General features: G+C 46.7%; 1 protein-coding gene across 1 annotated transcript in view; it reads right to left on the bottom strand.

The window, feature by feature from the left end:
* Positions 1 to 1,549: 1,549 nt before the first annotated feature.
* CDNF (cerebral dopamine neurotrophic factor) overlaps positions 1,550 to 21,740 on the bottom strand; it is a 53,422-nt gene continuing 33,231 nt past the window's right edge. The window contains exon 4 of the mRNA XM_073652357.1: positions 1,550 to 1,870. Coding sequence (XP_073508458.1) covers positions 1,692 to 1,870 — 179 coding nt within the window. The 3' untranslated portion in view covers positions 1,550 to 1,691. The remainder of the gene's footprint in view (positions 1,871 to 21,740) is intronic.

Genomic DNA, 21,740 nt, shown 5'->3' with positions numbered 1-21,740 from the left:
CATGGGCACATACCCTAACAGGTGATTAGGAGGGGTACTGAGTGTTGGAACACCACAGATCTCACATTGATGACTTATCCAGTGGAATGGTCATTAATATCTCCTGACTGGACAACCCCTTTAATTTTTTTTTAATGTGGTTAATGTGGTCATTAAACGCTCAGAGAATCGGTTTGATTATTGTAATGGCTCTCTGCTCAAACTCTGTGCCAAGTGTCATTTTACTGTGATTTCAATTCTCTCGCATGAGAGAATGGCAGCCCAGGTGTGGAGAAGACTTAGAACTTAATTTCTCCATCTTTTCCATTGTCTGTGTCTGCGGAAATCAGATTGCACTCGGATCACATCTGAGGGCAATCTGATGTTTCACACGCACCCATAGACTTGTATTAGTGCGTGTGATCTGAATTTCCGGAGCCACTCGCAGCATGCTGAGATTTTTTTTTTCACAGACCAAATTAGTCTGTAGAATAAAAAAAAAGGTAGATCTGCACTGTCCCATAGTAAAACATTGGTCCGAGTGGTATCTGATAAAACATGGGATAGCATTCGGCCGTGTTACATGCCAGTGTGACTACTAACAGAGTGTAATGTTCGGATTTGGCTTTACTAGGCGGTTCAAGCAGTTGTCACGTAACCTTAAGTATGTGATTTGCCAAACACATTCTCATCTGCTTCTCTCAATAGAAAATGAAGAGAAATGGATGAGAAGCAGATGAGAATGTGTTTGGCACCTGGAACCTGCCTGAAAAAGCACTAAATAAATCCGAACAGAATGAACATATGCAATGTAAAAATGACTTGCAAGCGCATATGTTTAGGCTTTTGAGTTTCTTTTAAGACAACTGAAAAGAAGCAAAAAAAAAGTTGCTTCAGGACAAAAAAAATGCTGTTGTGTACAGAAGTGATTTCTGCCTGAAAAATTTGCAGTTTGCAGAAATCTAAAAGACATTGTGTGCACATACCCTAAGGCCGGCCATACACATTGGATGACTGTCGGCCGAACTATGCTTCAGCCGATCATTCAGCGGACAGCCTTTCAGCCAACACTCCCATATGCTTGCTCAGTCGATTACAACATCTACATTAATACATCACCAGGACCATCATCAGTACATTCATACATAATAATAATTTTTATTTCTATAGCAGCAACATATTCCACAGCACTTTACATTCACATAAATCAACAGATACCAAGAAAAGTGAGGGCCTAGCTCACAAGCTTACAATACATCATCAGTGCCCACACCGGAAAAGCTTGTTGATTGGCTGCGCTGCAGCCTTTCAACAAATTTTATTCGGGCTGCCGAACCCGAACAGTAACACAGACTTCCAGGAGAAGTCTGTGCTCGGGGTCCATATACAGACACTAGGTGTCCAGTACGGACCCCGAACGTTACCGTTCAGGTTCGCCCATCCCTAAGCCAGACTCAATTTTCTGTTTTAGGAGACTGAAGGAAGCATACACATTCAGAATTGCCAGATCATTTTAGATCATTTTCAGTCTAATAAATATCTCAACCTAAGGTTTTCACTATTAAAATAAAGAATCAACATCTTAAAATCCACAACTACTCTAATAAAGAAAATTACACGTAAAATGTCAGTATGAATTGATTTAATTTAGGTACAGAAACGTTAACCGGTCCAGATTTTGTCTTTCAATGGCATATTTCCTAATGTAGGTTTCAGAGATCTGCCTTTTGGCATTTTACAGCATACTTTGGAGTCAGCTCCTTTACGAGTTGTATATAGTCAGTTTTCTCTATGCAGGCTACGCATGCTTCTCCCCATCGGTCTAGTATCTTCTTCAAGTCTGCCACCTTCATCTTAGCCAGGTCCACAGAGTTTAGATCTATCTCCTTCTCTAAGTAACATAATATATAAGGTTAGGAGAACATATTTAGAAATGATGTCATATGGCACATGCAAATTATCTATCAAATATTTCTGAAGAGAACACCAACTAGTCAATTGGTTGTCTCAAGACAACCCACCTCCATATGCCTCATTAGATCATTCAGAGATAACAAAAGAAGTTTACACTGCACCATTATCGTGAAACAAGCATTCCAAAGAATGCTCATTTGACGATGATCATGTAATGTAAACAAGCTGATGATCTCCTGAAGGCAAGCAAAATGCTCGTTCATCGGGTGAAATTATCTTTTAATTTGCTCTAAAGATCATTGCTCTTGGCAGCACATCATCTGGTATAAACAGGACCTGTGCTGCCGAGAACAATGTTATGCACAGTGGCTTGCGAAAGTATTCACTATCCCCACCACCAACCCCTTGCCATTTTTTTGTGTTTTGCTACCTCACAACCTCGAATTTCACAGTTTTTATTTGAGGGCTTGCATCAGTTCATGTAAAGAGCATGACTACAACTGTAAACATTTGGTTTTCTTTTATCGTAAAGCAAACAGCAAATAGGACAAAATAACTGAAAACTTCAGTGTGCATAACTATTCATCCCCCTAAAGTCAGTACTTTCTAGAGCCTCCTTTTGCAGTAATTACAGCTGCAAGTCACTTTGGATAAGTCTCTAAGACCTTTCCACATCTTGTCAAGGGGGGTTTTGCCCATTCCTCAAGTCAAAAAGTCTGACCACAGATTCTCAGTTGGATTAAGGTCTGGGCTTTGACTTGGCCACTCCAAAAAATGTACACATTTCCCTTTAAACCACTGGAGTGTTGCTTTAGCAGTATTCTTTGGGTCATTGTCTTGTTGGAAGGTGAACCTTCGTCCCAGTCTCAAATCACTGACAGGCTGAAACTGGTTTTGCTCAAGAATATCCCTGTATTTTGCACCATCCATCTTCCCCTCGACTCGAACCATTTTCCTGTCCCTGCTGCCAAAAACATCCCTAAAGCATGTAGCGGCCACCACCATGTTTCACTGTGGGTGATGGTGTTCTTAGAGTGATGATCTGTGTTGGTTTGGCGCCCAACATAGCGTTTACCTTGGTAGCCAAAAAGTTAAATTTTGGTCTCGTCCATACATTTGGGGAATCTCCCACATGTCTTTTGGCAAACTTAAATCGAGCCTTACAATTTGTGTGTGTAAGTAAAGGCTTTTTTCTGCCCACTCTTACATAAAGGCCACCTCTATGGAGTGTACAACTTATTGTGGTTGTATGGACAGATACTCCAGTCTCTGCTTTGGAACTCTGCAGCTCCTTCAGGGTTATCTTTGGTCTCTGTGCTGCCACTCTGATTAATGCCCTCCTTGCCCGGGCTGAGAGTTTTGATAGGCGGCCCTCTCTTGGCAGGTCTGTTGTGGTACCATGTTCTTTCCATTTGATGATAATGAATTTGATGGTGATCTGGGGATCATCAAAGATTGCAATATTTTTTTATAACCCAACCCTGACTTGTGCTTCTCAACACCTTTGTCCCTGACTTGTTTGGAGATCTCCTTGATCTTTATGGTGTTGTTTGGTTAGTGCTGCCTCTTGCCTAATGGTGTTGCAGCCTCTGTGACCTTTCAGAAAAGGTGTGTATATACTGACAGACCATGTGACAATTAGATTACACACAGGTGGACTTCTTTCACTAAGCATGTGATTTATGAAGGTAAATACTTGTACCAGAATTTTTCAGTGGCTTCATCGCAGAAGGGGTGAATACATATGCATATGCCAATTTTTAGTTATTTGATCACATAAATTAAATTTATGCCTATATTTTTCTCACTTCACTTCACCAACTTAGACTATTTAGTGCTGATGCATCACACACAAACCGGATTACAAAAATATTTAAACACAGGTTGTAATGTAAAAAATAGGTAAAAAGCCAAAAGGATGAATACTTTCACAAATCACTGTTATACACAGGACAACATTACAACTAATCTCTATTTTAAATCGACCTACAAAAAAAAACTAATTATTACGCTACAAGAGCAGTCACCTATCCACAGGGTCTTACTTTAAGGCTACGGTCACAATATCAGTATTTGGTCAGTATTTTACATCAGTATTGGTAAGCCAGAACCAGGAGTGGGTGATAATTACAGAAGTGGTGACGTGTTTCTATTATACTTTTCCTCTGATTATTTTGGCTTACAAATACTGATGCAAAATACTGACCACATACTGATGGTGTGACCATAGCCTAAAACAAAGGAAGAAGGTTGAGGATTTGTATAGAGACAAGTTACAAAGATGGATATAAATTTGAAACAGTATCAACAAACAGATTCCATTTTTCCACTTATAATGATACAAGTATTAACATAGCTTCAATAATTCACAAACACTGATCACTGTTCCTATTTCCCCGAATTACAAAAACCTCCCCTATTTTGATAAAGGCGTTCTCCAAGTCTGACTGATAAATTAGTCTCTTCTGATGTAGACAGCTCTAAGCGTGACATACAATCTTACATTTCTCCACCAAAAGTGGTCTGTTTTCCATGCTTTTCTTGTGTCAATTGCACGCTGATGGTTAAAGGTAGCAGTTTTCGACACTCACATCATACACGTAAGGAATTAGGATTTAAGCATTTTTGACATGCAACTTTGACAACTTTGTTTTCTCTCTTTTATATTGCCTTTGTAGCCTTTATTATGTAGGGGAGATGACACTGAATTTGGAACATGCCTAAATCATCATAGATATACTATGAGACAAAAAAGGATGGACCTCCCAGTCCATAAACATTTTGTGGATTCGAAACATCTCCGTTTTCAGATTATTGATTAGGTTGCCCCATTGATATGTGGAGGTGATAGAAGATGTATTCTAAAATTAAAGGAGTTGAGATGGACACATACCCTCAAAATAATGAGACCAAATGGACTCTCAGAGGTTGTTGGTGCATCAGGATGTTCTTAGAAGTTGTAATTGGTGTTTTTAAATACTTTTTTGTACTTACTTCGTATTTCTATCTTTCACAGGAGGGCTTTTTCAAGATGTATGGACCCACCCACAATTAATATTATACATCTCTCTTTCATTCAGTTCTTATAATATTATTTTTTGAGAAATGTCAGATGTGGATTTACTTTTAGGCCCGGCATCTTTCTCCTCTGAGTCCTTCCAGTTTCTATATTAATTACTATGCCATTTTTTTTACAACAGAATATGAGATATCGTAGGTGTAATAAAACATACCCATGTGACATGGTCTTCTCTTCAAAGAACTTTTTTAGTATACAGTCTTGACAAAAAGTGTTGGCACCCTGGAAAATTTTTCAGAAAATGAAGCATTTCTCCTGCTTTTTTATACTTATATTATTAGGTTACTGGGCTATAACCTGCAGGCTGGCACCTATCATCTGCTTTTTGTTTTACCTTGTGCGGATTCATCTTTTTTTTTTAATATATATATCTATCTACAGGGATGGCCAAAAGTGTTGACACCCTTGAAATTGTTCCAGGAAATAAAGTATTTCCAGAAAATTATTGCAATTAGACATGTTTTGTTATACACATGTTTATTTCCTTTGTGTGTATTGGAACAACACAAAAAAAAAACAGAGAAACAAAGTGCTGGAGATTTCTGAAGTCGCCAGCAATGAGTCCAGATCTAAATTAAATTGAAAACCTGTGGAGAGATCTTAAAATTGCAGTTGGGAGAAGGCACCCTTCAAGTATGAGAGACCTGGAGCAGTTTGCAAAAGAAGAGTGATCCAAAATTCCAGTTGAGAGATGTAAGAAGCTTGTTGATGGTTATAGGAAGCGATTGATTGTAGTTATTTATTCCAAAGGGTGGGCAACCAAATATTAAGTTGAGGGTACCAAAAATTTTGTCCAGACCATTTTTGGGGTTTTATGAGAAATTATGTCCAATTTTCCTTTTTTCCAGTTTTTTTGTGTTCCAATACACACAAAGGAAATAAATATGTGTATAAGGCTGTGTGCCCACGATGCGTTTTTTAAGCGTTTCCGCAGCGGCAAAAACGCTGCAGAAACGCTTAAAAAACGCATGGTAGAAGGCCTGCCATGCTCCCCAATGATAATCCGCATGTGCTGTGCACATGCTGCGGAAATTTCCGCTGCGGATCATCATTGCGGAAAAAAAAGCAGCACTACCAATTATTTTGCGGAAACGCTGCGTTTTCACCGCCATTGACTTGCATTAGATCGCATGGATTAAGCATCACTGTATATGTAGATGCACATTCCATGCGTTTTAATGTGCGGATGGTACCCAGGTCTAGAGGAGAGGAGACTCTCCTCCGGACCTGGGTACCATTGAAAACTGTAAAAAGAAGAATAAAATAAAAAATAAATATATACTTACCTTCTGGCGGCCCGCGGTGCGCTCCTCCTTGCTTGGCAGCAGTTCGCGATGGAATGAAGGACCTGCGCTGACGTCAGTCATGTGACGGGTCACGCAACGCTGACGTCGGCAGGTCCGTCACTCTACCGCTGCCAGCAGCCAGGACGGAGGAAATCAAGACTGCGGGGGCCATCGGAGGGTAAGTATACATTTATTTTTTTATTTTTAATCATTCTCTCGGATCACACTATATAAATACATGCCGGTTGCATGGATTTATATAGTGTGACCAAGTTGACAAGCACTTTCCAAGTGATGCTAAAATCGCTTGGAAAGCGCTTGTCAACCCGCATGCGGAAATGCAAGTGAAGAACGCTTCACTTCCGCATGTCCCTGGCAGGAAAACGCATGTACAATCCGCATGTACAATCCGCATGTGTTTTTTCTGCCAGGGAGATGCAGAAGCGCTCAGGAAAAAGCCTGAGCATTTCTGCATCGTGGGCACATAGCCTTATAAAACATCTGTAATTGCAATCATTTTTCTGGGAGAAATACTTCATTTTCTGGAACAAATTTCAAGGGTGCCAACACTTTTGACCATGACAGTATCTATCTATCTTATATCTACCTATACCATATTTATCTATCTACCAATCTGCCTGTCTGCCGATCTGTGCTATCTTTAGTGCGCGCGCTGGGAAGATTCACACGTCTGCAGTCAGAGTGACTGCAGACTTATCATTTTAGACCGGACAGTATATATATATATATATATATATATATATATATATATATATATATATATATATATATATATATATATATATATATATATATATATATATATATATATATATATATATATATATATATACAGTTGTGCTCAAAAGTTTACATATCCCCGCAGAATTTTTCCTTTCTTAGCCTTGTTTCAGAGAATATGAATGATAGCAAAAAAACTTTTTCTCCACTCATGGTTATTGGTTGGGTAAAGCCATTTATTGTCAAACTACTGTGTTTTCTCTTTTTAAATCTTAATGACAACCAAAAACATCCAAATGACCCTGATCAAAAGTTCACATACCCTGGTGATTTTGGCCTAATAACATGCACAGAATTTGACACAAATGGGTTTCAATGGATACTAAAGATAACATCCTCGCCTGTTTGCTTGTAATCAGTGTGTGTGCATAAAAGCTGAGTGAGTTTCTGAGATCCAGACAGACTCTTGCATCTTTCATCCAGCCACTGTTGTTTCTGGATTGTGAGTCATGGGGAAAGCAAAAGAACTGTCAACGGATCTACAGGAAAAGGTAGTTGAACTGTATAATATAGGAAAGGGATACAAAAAAATATCCAAGGAATTGATAATGCCAGTCACCAGCGTTTAAACTGTGATTAACAAATGGAAAATCAGGGGCTCTGTATAAACCAAACCACGGTCAGGTAGACCAACAAAGATTTCGGCCACAACTGCCAGGAAAATTGTTCGGGATGCAAAGAAAAACCCACAAATAACATCAGCTGACATTCAGGACTCTCTGAAAACTAGTGGTGTGGCTGTTTCAAGATGCACAATAAGGATGCGCTTGAAGAAAAATGGGCTGCATGGTCGAGTCGCCAGAAGAAAACCATTACTGCGCAAATGCCACAATGTATCTCGCCTACAATACGCCAAACAGCACAGAGACAAGACTCAAAACTTCTGGAACAAGGTAATTTGGAGTGATTAGACCAAAATGTAACTTTTTGGCCACAACCATAAACGTTACATTTGTAGAGAGGTCAACAAGGCCTATGATGTAAGTGACGCGCCCCTGGGCCTACTTAGTGTAGCGTTGCGCACGCGGGGACTACCCGGAGCCGGGCCTGTTGGGGGTAGTAGTTTCGTGGCGGTGACCCGGTCCGTGCCCAGGGAGTCAAACTGTGTGGCTAAGTATTAGCAGTAGATGTTGGACGACTACGCCACCCGTTGAATGCAGCTATGGAGCTGCCGCTGCAGGGTAGACCGCTGAGGCCGGTGGTACGATTGTGCAGCGTAGATGGTATAACCCCCAACGGGAGGGGTATGGCCTCAGGGCAGCCGACGTGGATGATGGGGGTCGCAGGAACCACTCAGAGACGATGCGGTGTAGTTCAGGGTCTTTACTGGTGATAAAGATAGACCCTCCCGGAGTACTGGCTAGCGATCGGGGCCTGGTCAGTCTTTGAGCAGATGGGATCTCCCCTGGCCAGGCGGAGTTGTAGGCCTCCCCAACTAATTGTACACTTCTGGCTACCTTGCTAGAGGCGGGTAAAAGTAGCCCACGTCCCTGAGTGTACCGTGTGGTGCTCACCCGTATGGCCGGTGACTCGGGGCCTTCTAGTGGCTTCCGCTCCACGACGGCGGTGCTGGTCCCACGCGTGTGACCGTGCCTTCGGGTTTCTTGGCCAGAGGACCTGAAATCCCCTGCCGGTGTCGGTTTCTGCTGCTGGGTAAGGATTAGCCCCCACAGCCTCGGACTCCGGGTCCGGTGGTAACTCTTCAATCAGGGCGAGCTCTACAGCTGCCAGCCCCTGATTCCTTTTAGCACGACTTCCCCAGAGCTCCTGATCTCTTTCCTATAGCTGCTTCTCTTCTTCTCAGCTCTACTCTGCTCACTAACCCTGCCTCAGCCCCAGCTTTTTATAGGGGAAGTTCTTCCCCTCCCAGGACTGGGCAGGAGGTGTGGCATGCATAGGATTCCTGACCAAGAGACCTCCCACCTGCTCTCAGACGTAATATCTCTATTACTGTGGCAACCAGACCCCTGGGGTGTCACATTCCCCCCTAGTAAAATTTAGTACTCCGGGACTAAACATATTTTTGTAACATAACAAATTACAAACAGAAACAACGCAATAAAGAAAAACATTAGGATGGTCACGGCGTGTCCGCAACCGGGTGCAGTTTTTCAAGAAAACAAGGGTGTCCATTTCACCAACACAGGGAGACGTAACCAGGTAGGGGTCTGTCCTGCCCCGAGTCCTTAACAGTCTTTCAGTCCGTCCTGGGTTACGCTCCAACTATATACACAAAGGATTCCCGGTAAATCCACCAAAGACTCCTATAAATAACTAGAAACACATAATTATACACAAGCAACAATAAACAGGTAAACATTAATAAAATAGCTTGAACATTTTAGATCCTCCACCGTATGGGCAGCTGGCCTCTAGTGACCCTAGTGGACCTACGGAGCTGGTTGATTGGTCCTGAGCTACAGGGTATAGGAGCTGTCAAGGGTAAACTGGGCAGCCGTCTACGGACTCTTTGGCTCACTAGGGGTATGGCAGGCTCACTATAAGCAGAGGGTTGATTTTCCTGGTCTGCTTGTGTGGGGCCTTCTGCCTCCTGGACCGGCTGTTCTTCCAGTTCTACCTGCGTCTCCGTAGGCACTTGGGATGCTGGTTGGAGGAACGTGAGGACGGGTACCACAACAGCACCATTGACTTGAGTCCAAGACCGAGGGAAGTCTCCGAGCACAGTACTAACCATATCTTCCCTTTCCTCTACGGGTCGAGGGTCCTCTTGTTCCTCTTCAGGGTTCCGTAGCTGTTCAGGACACTTCTTCAGGTGATCCCGGGATACAATGGCTGTGGTTTCCCCTCCGTCTTTACTGATTGTACAGATCTTTGGGTTGTCGTGGCTTGAGGGCAGTACGGTGTACGGGTCCTTCTCCCACTGGTCGTCCAACTTGTGGAGCCGTCTTTTCCTCTTCAAGACCTGCTCTCCGGGCACCAGGGGAACAGCGGGAGCATACTGGTTGTAAGTTTTCTCTTGTCTTTCCCTAGCTTGACAGAGACTTCGCTCCACGCTCTCCTGTACTTTCCGGTACTGCTGCTGCCTCTCTGTGTCCCAGTCTGCTTCTGGTGAAGTGTCCTCGGGTGTCAGGACTCCCATCTCCAGATCAACAGGAAGCTTACCAGGTCTTGCCCTCATTAGGTAAGCCGGGGTACAGTTGGTGGAACCTACAGGGATGTGGTTGTATAGGTCCACCAGGTCGGGCAGCTTTTCAGGCCACAGACTGCGTTCCTCCAGGGGCAATGTTTTCAGGAGATCTATCACCACCTGGTTCATTTTCTCACAAAGTCCATTAGTTTGCGGGTGATAGGGTGTTGTTCTTATCTTCCGGCATCCATACAGGGTGCAGAACTCCTGGAAGACCTCCGCTTCAAAGGCAGGCCCCTGGTCCGTCAGCACCTGCTCCGGGTATCCATGCGGACGGCAGAAGTGCTGCTGGAAGGCTCTAGCTGCTGTGTGAGCCGTTAAGTCCTTGACGGGGACGACAACCAAGAACCGGGAGTAGTGATCCACGATGGTTAATGCGTAGACGTAGCCACTTCTGCTTGGGGTCAGCTTTACATGATCCAAGGCTACCAGTTCCAACGGCTGTCTGGTGATGATGGACCGCAGGGGAGTCTTCTGGCTGGCACGGTCCCTCCTTCTTAAGTTGCATGGGCCACAGTCTCTGCACCACCTCTCGATGGTTCCTCTCATGCCTACCCAATGGAACCGCCCGCGCAGCAGGAACTCCAGCTTCTTCCATCCGAAATGCCCAGCTCCGTCGTGGTATGCCTCCATCACCATAGCTGCGTCTCTTCTTGGCACCACTACTTGCCAGATTAGTTCATGCGTCCGGGAGTTAACCATTCTGCGGCACAACTTTCCCTTGTAAAGGAACAGTCGACTCTTCTCAGCCCACAGTTGCTTGGCTTCCTCCGGAGCGTCTGGGTCAAGGCGTGCATCTGGCCGAGTCAGCATCTCCTTTACCAGTCGGACGGCAGAGTCACTGTCTTGCGTCTCCGCCCAGTTGTAATGAGGTAATAGGTTGAACGTAGCGGATTGCTTACTCCTTACACGGTGGGAATACTGGATAGTCCCATGACTGTGGAACGCGGGGAGCTCAACTTCTTCCAGTTCCTCTGAATCTTCCCCTACGTCCGGTAGGTTTGGCATCCTGGACAGGGCGTCTGCGTTGGTATTGGAACGTCCTGCCCGGTATTTGATTGTAAACTCATAGTTGGACAAGCGGGCCATCCATCTCTGCTCTAGGGCACCGAGTCTTGCAGTGTCCAGGTGTGTCAACGGGTTGTTATCCGTGTACACGGTGAACCGGGAAGAAGCGAGGTAGTGCTTAAAGCGTTCGGTGACTGCCCACACCACTGCCAGGAACTCTAGCTTAAATGAGCTGTAATTCTCAGGGTTTCTTTCGGTGGGTCGCAGTTTTCGGCTGGCGTAAGCAATTACCCGTTCTTTCCCCTGCTGGATCTGGGATAGTACGGCTCCTAGCCCGATGTTACTGGCGTCGGTGTAGAGGATAAAGGGCTGGCTATAATCCGGGTACGCCAGGATTTCATCCCCCGTGAGGGCCATCTTCAGCTGGCGGAAAGACTCTTCTTCCAGCTTCTCCCATCTGAAGGGCGGCTTCTGGTTCTTGGCCTTCCTGGACTGGCCTATCAGGAGGTCCTGCATAGGAGTTGCCTTTTTGGTGAAACCGGGAATGAATCTTCGGTAGTAGCCTACCAACCCGAGGAACTGCCTCACTTCCTTTACGCTGGAGGGGCTTGGCCATTCCTTAATTGCGGTGATCTTATCAGGGTCGGGAGCCACTCCGTCAGCACTCACCACGTGTCCCAGGTACTGCACCTTTGGCTTCAGGAGGTGACACTTGGAGGGTTTCACCTTTAGGCCGTAACTTGCCAGAGCTTCGAACACTTCCGCCAGGTGTTTCAGGTGGTCCTCGTAGGTCTTGGAATAGACGATGACATCGTCCAGGTATAACAGGACCGTCTCAAAGTTTCGGTGTCCCAGACAGCATTCCATCAATCGCTGGAAGGTTCCTGGTGCATTGCAGAGTCCGAACGGCATGCAGGTAAACTCTCTAAGTCCCATCGGGGTGGTGAATGCGGTCTTCTCCCGGTCCGCCTCTGCTACAGGAACCTGCCAGTACCCGCTAGTGAGATCCAAGGTGGAGAAGAAGTTAGCAGATTTTAAAGCAGCCAAAGACTCCTCTATTCTTGGTAAGGGGTACGCATCTTTGTGTGTGATACGGTTTATTTTCCGGTAATCTACACACATTCTCATGGTGTTGTCTTTCTTTTTGACCAAGACTAGTGGAGCTGCCCAGGGGCTACAGCTATCCTTGATTGCCCCAGCCTCCTTCATGTCTCTAAGCATCCCCTTGGCGTGTTGGTAGTGTGCAGGGGATACGGGTCGGTATCTCTCCTTTATGGGAGGATGGTCTCCCGTGGGGATGTGGTGTTCTACCCCCTTTACTCGCCCGAAGTCTAACGGGTGTTTACTAAACACTCTCTCGTACTCTCGAACCACCCGGTAGACTCCCTGTTTCTGGTGGGAGGGAGTGGAGTCAGTACCCAAATGTAGTTGTTGACACCAATCCTCCATTATTTTCTCAGAGCCGTTACCTTCCTCCGGATGAGATGGAGGCAAGGGTTCCACAGACTGTATAGAATTTTGGTTGATAGTATATAATTTGGCTAGCGTAGCATACCGGGGCAGGTATACTTCCCTTTTCCCAATATTTATTATGCGAACGGGTACCCTCCCATGGCGTACATCAACTACCCCCCGTGCTGTCAAAATGGTGGGCCTACTGTCTGAGTAGACTGGTTCTACCATGGCCTGGTAATCTCTACCTCTCAGACCAATAGCTGCCCGGCACCAAATCATCATTTCACTTTTCGGGGGCATGGCAATAGGGAAAGGGTCACACATTCTTACGCTACCAATCTCACCACCGGAGAGTTCCACCTGTTGCCGTCGCATCAGTGCCCGGATCTCTTTTTGGAGCACTCGCTGCTGGCCGGAGCTGGCGTTCTTGGCAACCTGCTGTAAAATGAAAATCACCTCTGCAAGACAATTTTCAATCACATTAGTTCCTAGAGTTATCTTTGGGTGACTCTCGCGCTTGTCAATGTCTACAATGATCAGTCCCTGTGCTGCCAGTTCGACTCTACCGATTTTAATGGTCACCTCTTTGAATCCGATCTGTGGCACGGGTTGACCATTGCTGGCGATGATACTCAAGTCGTCGTCAGGGTAGCGGGTTATATCCGAGTCATTCCAGTACTGCTTAAAGAGCACGTACGGGATGGTGGTGACCTGTGACCCGGTGTCAAGTAGGGCACTCATAGGAATGCCATCCAGTACCACAGGCAAGACTGGACGTCCTCCCACATATTTGTCACGCCAGTTCAATGGGCCTGGTGATCTTATTCCTGGGGGTTGGCCCTCTACCCCAGGTTGTGCCAGTTTAAAGGACAGTACCTTGCCATATGTCCGGGTTGATTGCAGCGGCGGCAGATGGGTTGTCCGTCCTTGTTGTATCGGTCGCTGGGTCTTCCTCTGGCCGGTGGGGTCCTCCTTGGTCGACGCCACGGGATGTCCTCCGGTCCGGATGCCAGCTGGATCTTCCCTGGAGTGGAAACCTGTAAAGACTGCACAGTTCGGGTTAGCGCAGCAACGCTTTTAGCTAGCTCTTGGACCTGATGGTGCAGGTCCGGAGCCGGGTCATTGTTCAAAGCCTGCGTGTCAGCTCCCACAGGCCCTGTCGACAAGGGCGCCGCCTCCTGGTGGTAAGCGGTAGTAGGGCGCCTGTGGGTCACCACGCCACCCGGTGCCGGTTCTCGGAGCACCCGGATGGCTCTGTCCTTGAACTGTGCAAAGTCCAGATGAGGATCCTGTAAGGCCATTGCCCGCAACTGGGTTCGGTGGGCATTGCAATATAGTCCCTCTATAAATTGTTCGGTCAACAGCCTGTCCTCATTTCCCACGCCGTCAGGGTCGGTCTGCTTAATGGCTCTCAGGGCCTCATGTAGGTTTAGTGCATAGTCCCTTATACTCTCATGTGCTCGCTGCTTGCACCCATAGAATCTAAGCTTAATCTCGGCTGAGGTGCGGGTATCAAAGGTGTCCCTCAGCCGGGTTAGTATCCCTGCGACAGTCCTCCTCCCAGGTGGCCAGGACTTTACCTCCCTTTGGGCTGCCCCGGTTAGTTGGGCCACCAGGATGCTCACTTTTTGCTCCTCTGTGAGGGGGTACACCTGGAAGAGGCTATCCAGCTTTTCTTTAAAGTCATTCAGGGTATGTGACTCCCCTGAGTACTGGGGTAGCCAGGCTGCTCCCGGGATATAGGGCATGGTGAAAGGCATGACTGCAGCAGCAGTGGCGCTGGCGGGGGTTGAGGCAGTGAAGCTCTCCTCCGTATCCGACATCTTTCTCCCCCCTAGTGGACCGTGGCCTACCTTGCGATGATCCTCTTCCGTAGGCCGCGGCTCCGCAGTGGATCGTCAGGGTCGAGTCCGTCGCGCTCCTGTGACGTCGGCGTCTGCTGGGCTCCTTCCAGGACCTTACGCAACGTCCGGACGTGAGGTGGGGCTTCAGTTCTCGCGCGCTTTCAGAGTCCACGCCCCTCTTCTTCCCGCGCGGCGTCTTCAAGATGGCGTCCAACGGCGGGAAAACTCCACGGAGGGCGGGAAGAAGGCAGAAGATGGCGCCGGATGGCGGGAAAACTTCGCGGATGGCGGGAAGAAGGTAGAAGATGGCGCCGGATGGCGGGAAACCTCCACGGATGGCGGGAATCTTCACCACTGGTAAGTTTGAACAGTCTTTTTCAGGCACGCAGTACCCGGTGGTTGCGGGCACGAGATCCTGCCGACTACGCCAAAAGTTGACGCGCCCCTGGGCCTACTTAGTGTAGCGTTGCGCACGCGGGGACTACCCGGAGCCGGGCCTGTTGGAGGTAGTAGTTTCGTGGCGGTGACCCGGTCCGTGCCCAGGGAGTCAAACTGTGTGGCTGAGTATTAGCAGTAGATGTTGGACGACTACGCCACCCGTTGAATGCAGCTATGGAGCTGCCGCTGCAGGGTAGACCGCTGAGGCCGGTGGTACGATTGTGCAGCGTAGATGGTATAACCCCCAACGGGAGGGGTATGGCCTCAGGGCAGCCGACGTGGATGATGGGGGTAGCAGGAACCACTCAGAGACGATGCGGTGTAGTTCAGGGTCTTTACTGGTGATAAAGATAGACCCTCCCGGAGTACTGGCTAGCGATCGGGGCCTGGTCAGTCTTTGAGCAGATGGGATCTCCCCTGGCCAGGCGGAGTTGTAGGCCTCCCCAACTAATTGTACTCTTCTGGCTACCTTGCTAGAGGCGGGTAAAAGTAGCCCACATCCCTGAGTGTACCGTGTGGTGCTGCTGGGTAAGGATTAGCCCCCACAGCCTCGGACTCCGGGTCCGGTGGTAACTCTTCAATCAGGGCGAGCTCTACAGCTGCCAGCCCCTGATTCCTTTTAGCACGACTTCCCCAGAGCTCCTGATCTCTCTTTTCTATAGCTGCTTCTCTTCTTCTCAGCTCTACTCTTCTCACTAACCCTGCCTCAGCCCCAGCTTTTTATAGGGGAAGTTCTTCCCCTCCCAGGACTGGGCAGGAGGTGTGGCATGCATAGGATTCCTGACCAAGAGACCTCCCACCTGCTCTCTGACGTAATATCTCTATTACTGTGGCAACCAGACCCCTGGGGTGTCACATAAGGAACACCATTCCTACAGAAAAACACAGAGGTGGATCGCTGATATTTTGGGGATGTGTGAGCTACAAATGCACAGGAAACTTGGTAAAAGTTGAAGGAAAGATGAATGCAGCACATTATCAGCAAATACTGGAGGGAAATTTGCACTCATCAGCCCGGAAGCTGTGCATGGGACATACTTGAACGTTCCAACATGACAATGATCCAAAACACAAGGCCAAGTCGACCTGTCATTGGCTACAGCAGAACAAAGTGAAGGTTCTGGAGTGGCCATCTCCGTTTCCTGACCTCAATATCATTGAGCCACTCTGAGGAGATCTCAAGCGCGCAGTTCATGCTAGACAGCCCAGGAATTTACAGGAACTGGAGGCTTTTTGCCAAGAAGAATGGGCAGCTTTACCATCTGAGAAAATAAAGAACCTCATCCACAACTACCACAAAAGACTTCAAGCTGTCATTGATGTTAGAGGGGGCAATACACGGTATTAAGAACTGGGGTATGTGAACTTTTGATCAGGGTCATTTGGATGTTTTTGGTTGTCATTAAGATTTAAAAAGAGAAAAAACAGTAGTTTGATAATAAATGGCTTCACCCAACCAATAACCATGAGTGGAGAAAGTTTTCTTGTTATCATTCATATTCTCTGAAAAAAAGCCAAGAAAGGAAAAATTCTGCCGGGCTATGTAAACTTTTGAGCACAACTGTATGCCTACACATGACACACACACACACACACACACACACACACACACACACACACACACACACACACACACACACACACACACACACACACACACACACACACACACACACACAGTGGGTACGGAAAGTATTCAGACCCCTTTACATTTTTCACTCTTTCATTGCAGCCATTTGGTAAATTCTAAAAAGTTCATTTTTTTCTCATTAATGTACACTCTGCACCCCATCTTGACTGAAAAAAAACAGAAATGTAGAAATCTTTGCAAATTTATTAAAAAAGAAAAACTGAAATATCAGATGGTTATAAGTATTCAGACCCTTTGCTCAGACATTCATATTTAAGTCACATGCTGTCCATTTCCTTGTGATCCTCCCTGCGATGGTTCTACTCCTTCATTGGAGTCCAGCTGTGTTTAATTAAACTGATAAGACTTGATTTAGAAAGGCACACACCTGTCTATATAAGACCTCACAGCTCACCGTGCATGTCAGACCAAATGAGAATCATACGCTCAAAGGAACTGCCCAATGAGCTTAGAGACAGAATTGTGCAAGGCACAGATCTGGCCAAGGTAACAAAAGAATTTCTGCATTACTCAAAAATCCTAAGAGCACAGTGGCCTCCATAATCCTTAAATGGAAGAAGTTTGGGACGACCAGAAGTTTTCCTAGACCTGGCCGTCCAGCCAAACTGAGCAATGGTGGGAGAAGAGCCTTGGTGAGAGAGGTAAAGAAGAACCCCAAGATCACTGTGGCTGAGTTCCAGAGATGCAGTAGGGAGATGAGAGAAAGTTCTACAAAGTCAACTATCACTGCAGCCCTCCACCAGTAGGGCCTTTATGGCAGAGTGGCCCGATGGAAGCCTCTCCTCAGTGCAAGACATATGAAAGCCCGCAAAGAGTTTGCTCAAAAATACATGAAGGACTCCCAGACTATGAGAAATAAGATTCTCTGTTCTGATGAGACGAAGATAGAACTTTTTGGTGATAATTCTAAGCGGTATGTGTGGAGAAAACCAGGAACTGCTCATCACCTGCCCAATACAATTCCAACAGTGAAATATGGTGGTGGCAGCATCATGCTATGGGGGCGTTTTTCAGCTGCAGGGATAGGACAGCTGCTTGCAATTGAAGGAAACATGAATGCGGCCAAGTACAGAGATATCCTGGATGAAAACCTCTTCCAGAGTGCTCTGGACCTCAGACTTGGCAGAAGGTTCACCTTCCAACAAGACAATGACCCTAAGCACACAGCTAAAATAACAAAGGAGTGACTTCAGAACAACTCTGTGACCATTCTTGACAGGCCCAGCCAGAGCCCTGACCTAAACCCAATTGAGCATCTCTGGAGAGACCTGAAAATGGCTGTCCACCAACGTTTACCATCCAACCTGACGGAACTGGAGAGGATCTGCAAGGAAGAATGGCAGAGGGTCCCCAAATCCAAGTGTGAAAAACTTGTTGCATCATTCCCAAGAAGACTCATGGCTGTACTAGCTCAAAAGGGTGCTTCTACAGAATATTGAGCCAAGGGTCTGAATACTTATGACCATGTGATATTTCAGTTTTTCTTTTTTAATAAATTTGCAAAAATGTCTTTATTTTGTTTTTTTTTTTACATCAACATGGGGTACAGAGTGTACTTTAATGAGAAAAAAAAAATGAACTTTTTAGAATTTACCAAATGGCTGCAATGAAACAAAGAGTGAAAAATTTAAATGGGTCTGAATACTTTCCGTACCCACTGTATATATAAGTCATGTGTAGGGTGTAATATATACAGAGGTGAAACGACCGTGCCCATGAGTTAGGGAAGCCATTGCTATTTCCTTGGATGCACCTCCATTTGAAAACCATTGCGGATCAGAGAGCCACTGTCTCCCTGTCCTGCACTTGCTCTCCAGCTGCGGGTCTCTGAGAGGCATAATGACAGCCAGTGTGCTCTGCTGCTGTGGGCATCTGATAGGCCCCTGGCTGTAGAGTAGGTGCAGGGCATGTGTAGAGTGCAATGTGTATGTGTGTAAAATATAGCTGTAATTTACATATATGTAATTCTGCACATTGACATTACCAAATCCTAAAGGTGTGAGACAAACTCTGCATGTCCAAGGCATCATAAGTCGCCTTGGTATAGCGTTATTTATGACACACTTCCACTCCGCTGACATATTGCATATGATCCCCTGCACTGCGGCAATCAGTTCTGACGAAGGTCCGGATTAGGACTGAGACATTATATTGTTTTGGATTTCCATTAAAACTCTTTTGCTCACGTACTGCAAAATCGAATGCTGAGTTTCTCTCACTAATTGTATGAACTGGACCCCTACTAGAGCACCACATTCTCCTTAACGGAGTGCCATATATTTCTACAGAATCCTAAAGGTGTGTAATATATGCTCTGTAAGGATTTCGCTTTACTTGCTGATTCGAGTGGTCGTCACGTGATGGCTAACATGCGATTTGCAGGCTTGTGGTCATGTGCCGACTGACATTTTTTCCTGCTTCTCTCAATTGAAAATTAGAACACTGAGAGAAGCAGAAAGAGACGTCAGTCAGCACATGACCACAAGCCTGCAAATCGCATGTGAGCGATCGTGTGACAACTGCACAAATTGGAAAGTGGAGTGAAATCCTAATAGAGAGCATATTGCACACCACACACCTTTAGGACTCGGCATGTCAATGTGCCGAATTACAAACACAGGGGGACACCTGTCAGTTTAGGGGAGCAGAGAAGAGAGTAGACTCCAAGGACTGGCCTCTAGGGCTAATCATTCTCTGAAACACTGCAGCATCACAGTAAAACATTCACAAATGCAATAATGGACCGAAAGTCTGATTCATGCTGCCCGAGGTTCGTGGTCTAGGAATCAGCTGTCAGGTGACTTATCTTGTGGCAGAATAACATTGGAAGACTCATAAGTTACATGGCGTCACTGCTTTCTGCAGATTACATGTAATGTGGAAATACTGTAAAAGCAATTTTATTAATTTAATGCAACAATACCAGCTAAGATGTATTGTGAGTTTCTGCAGCAGATGAGCCACTGTAGCGCCGGCGTCCCTGCCCTCTGCTAGGCAGGGACGCTGTTCCCCTCACCCCTCTGCTCCGAGCCCGGCGTCCTCCTCCCGCTCTGCTGGCAGCGCGCGCTCCTTCCCGGCCACTGTGCTTAGGGCGCGCGCTCCCTCCCTCTTAAAGGGGCCGCGCGCGTCATCCTAAGGAGTCCCCGGCCAATGGCCGGAGGACTTCACCATATATAAGGCACCTCCTCCAAAATGGAGGTGCCCGAGCAATGTTGTTGCACTGTTCACTACTCTGCTTCAGCCCTCAGGTCCCGTTGCCAGCTACCTGCCAGATTCCTGCCAGTTTGCTGTCTGATTCCTGCCTGATATTCTGCTTACCTGCCTGCTAGCCTGAGGTCCGACGGTCTGCCTACCGACTCCTGTCAGTCTGTCTAAGGACCAGCTTGCCCGCTCACCTGGGAGCGCTCCTCTGCTACCTGCCTGCTAGCCTGAGGTCCGACGGTCTGCCCTCCAACTCCTGTCAGTCTGTCTATGGACCAGCTTGCCCGCTCACCTGGGAGCGCACACCTGTTACCTGCCTGCTAGCCTACCTGGAGGCTCCGCCGTCACGTGCTGTGACCACCTGCCATTCCAGAGACTCCTGGCCGCTCACCTGGGAGCGCACACCTGTTACCTGCCTGCTAGCCTACCTGGAGGCTCCGCCGTCACGTGCTGTGACCACCTGCCATTCCAGAGACTCTCGCTTGCTCACCTGGGAGCACAAATCAACCATCTGCCTGCTAGCCTACCTGGAGGCTCTGCCATCACAGGTCGTACCTACCCTTTACCCAGAGACTGCCCCGGTCACTTGCCGTGACCTCCTGCCCGTTCATCCAGAGACTGCCCCGGTCACTTGCCGTGACCTCCTGCCCGTTCATCCAGAGACTGCCCCGGTCACTTGCCGTGATCTCCTGCCCGTTCATCCAGAGACTGCCCCGGTCACTTGCCGTGACCTCCAGCCCGTTCACTCAGAGACTGTCCCGGTCACCTGCTGTGACTGCCTGCCCGTCTTCCCTGGTCGCCACCCGCTCCCTTACAAGGACCGCCCCCTTGTATAGTAGCTCAGAGGTTCCGCTTCCCAGACCCGTTACAGCCGGTGTGTATTTTGAGGTTCTGCAGCAGTTAAGGTTTGTATTATGATGTTCTGCAGCAGCTGAGGTACATATTATGATGTCCTGCTGCAGCTGAGGAGTGTATAATGAGGTTCTCTACCAGCTGAGATATGTATTATGTGGTTCTGCAGAAGCTGAGATGTGTATTATGAGGTTCTCCAGCAGGTGAGAAGTGTATTTTGATGCTCTGCAGCTTTTGTGGAATGTTCTGCTGGAGCTGACATGTACAGGTGCTTCTCACTAAATTAGAATATCATCAAAAAGTTAATTTATTTCAGTTCTTCAATACAAAAAGAGAAACTCATATTTTATAGAGTCATTACAAACATAGTGATCTATTTCAAGTGTTTATTTCTGTTAATGTTGATGATTATGGCTTACAGCCAATGAGAACACAAAAGTCATTATCTCAGTAAATTAAAATAATTAACAAAAAGCACCTGCAAAGGCTTCCTAAGCATTTAAAAAGGTCCCCTAGTCTGTTTCAGTAGGCTCCACAATCATGGGGAAGTTGAGTGGAAGGAAAAAGTGTGGGAGGAAAAGGTGCACAAGCAACCGGGATAACCGTAGCCTTGAAAGGATTGTTAAGAAAAGGCCATTCAAAAATTTGGTGGAGATTCACAAGGAGTGGAGTGCTGCTGGAGTCATTGCTTCAAGAGCCACCACACACAGACGTATCCAGGACATGGGCTACAAATGTCACATTCCTTGTGTCAAGGCACTCATGACCAATAGACAATGCCAGAAGCGCCTTACCTGGACCAAGGAGAAAAAGACCTGGACAGTTGCTCAGTGGTCCAATGTGTTGTTTTCAGATGAAAGTAAATTTTGCATTTCATTTGGAAATCAAGGTCCCAGAGTCTGGAGGAAGAGTGGAGAGGCCACAATCCAAGCTGCTTGAGGTCTAGTGTGAAGTTTCCAAAATCAGTGATGGTCTAGGGAGCCATGTCATCTGCTGGTGTAGGTCCACTGTGTTTTATCAAGACCAAAGTCAGCGCAGCCGTCTACCAGGAAATTTTAGAGCACTTCATGCTTCCCTCTGCAGA

This window comes from Phyllobates terribilis, unplaced genomic scaffold, assembly GCF_046119375.1.
Source record: "Phyllobates terribilis strain yellow unplaced genomic scaffold, ASM4611937v1 Scaffold_11__3_contigs__length_659146591, whole genome shotgun sequence".
Taxonomy (NCBI): domain Eukaryota; kingdom Metazoa; phylum Chordata; class Amphibia; order Anura; family Dendrobatidae; genus Phyllobates; species Phyllobates terribilis.
This window is presented reverse-complemented; position numbering and strand designations above follow the sequence as displayed.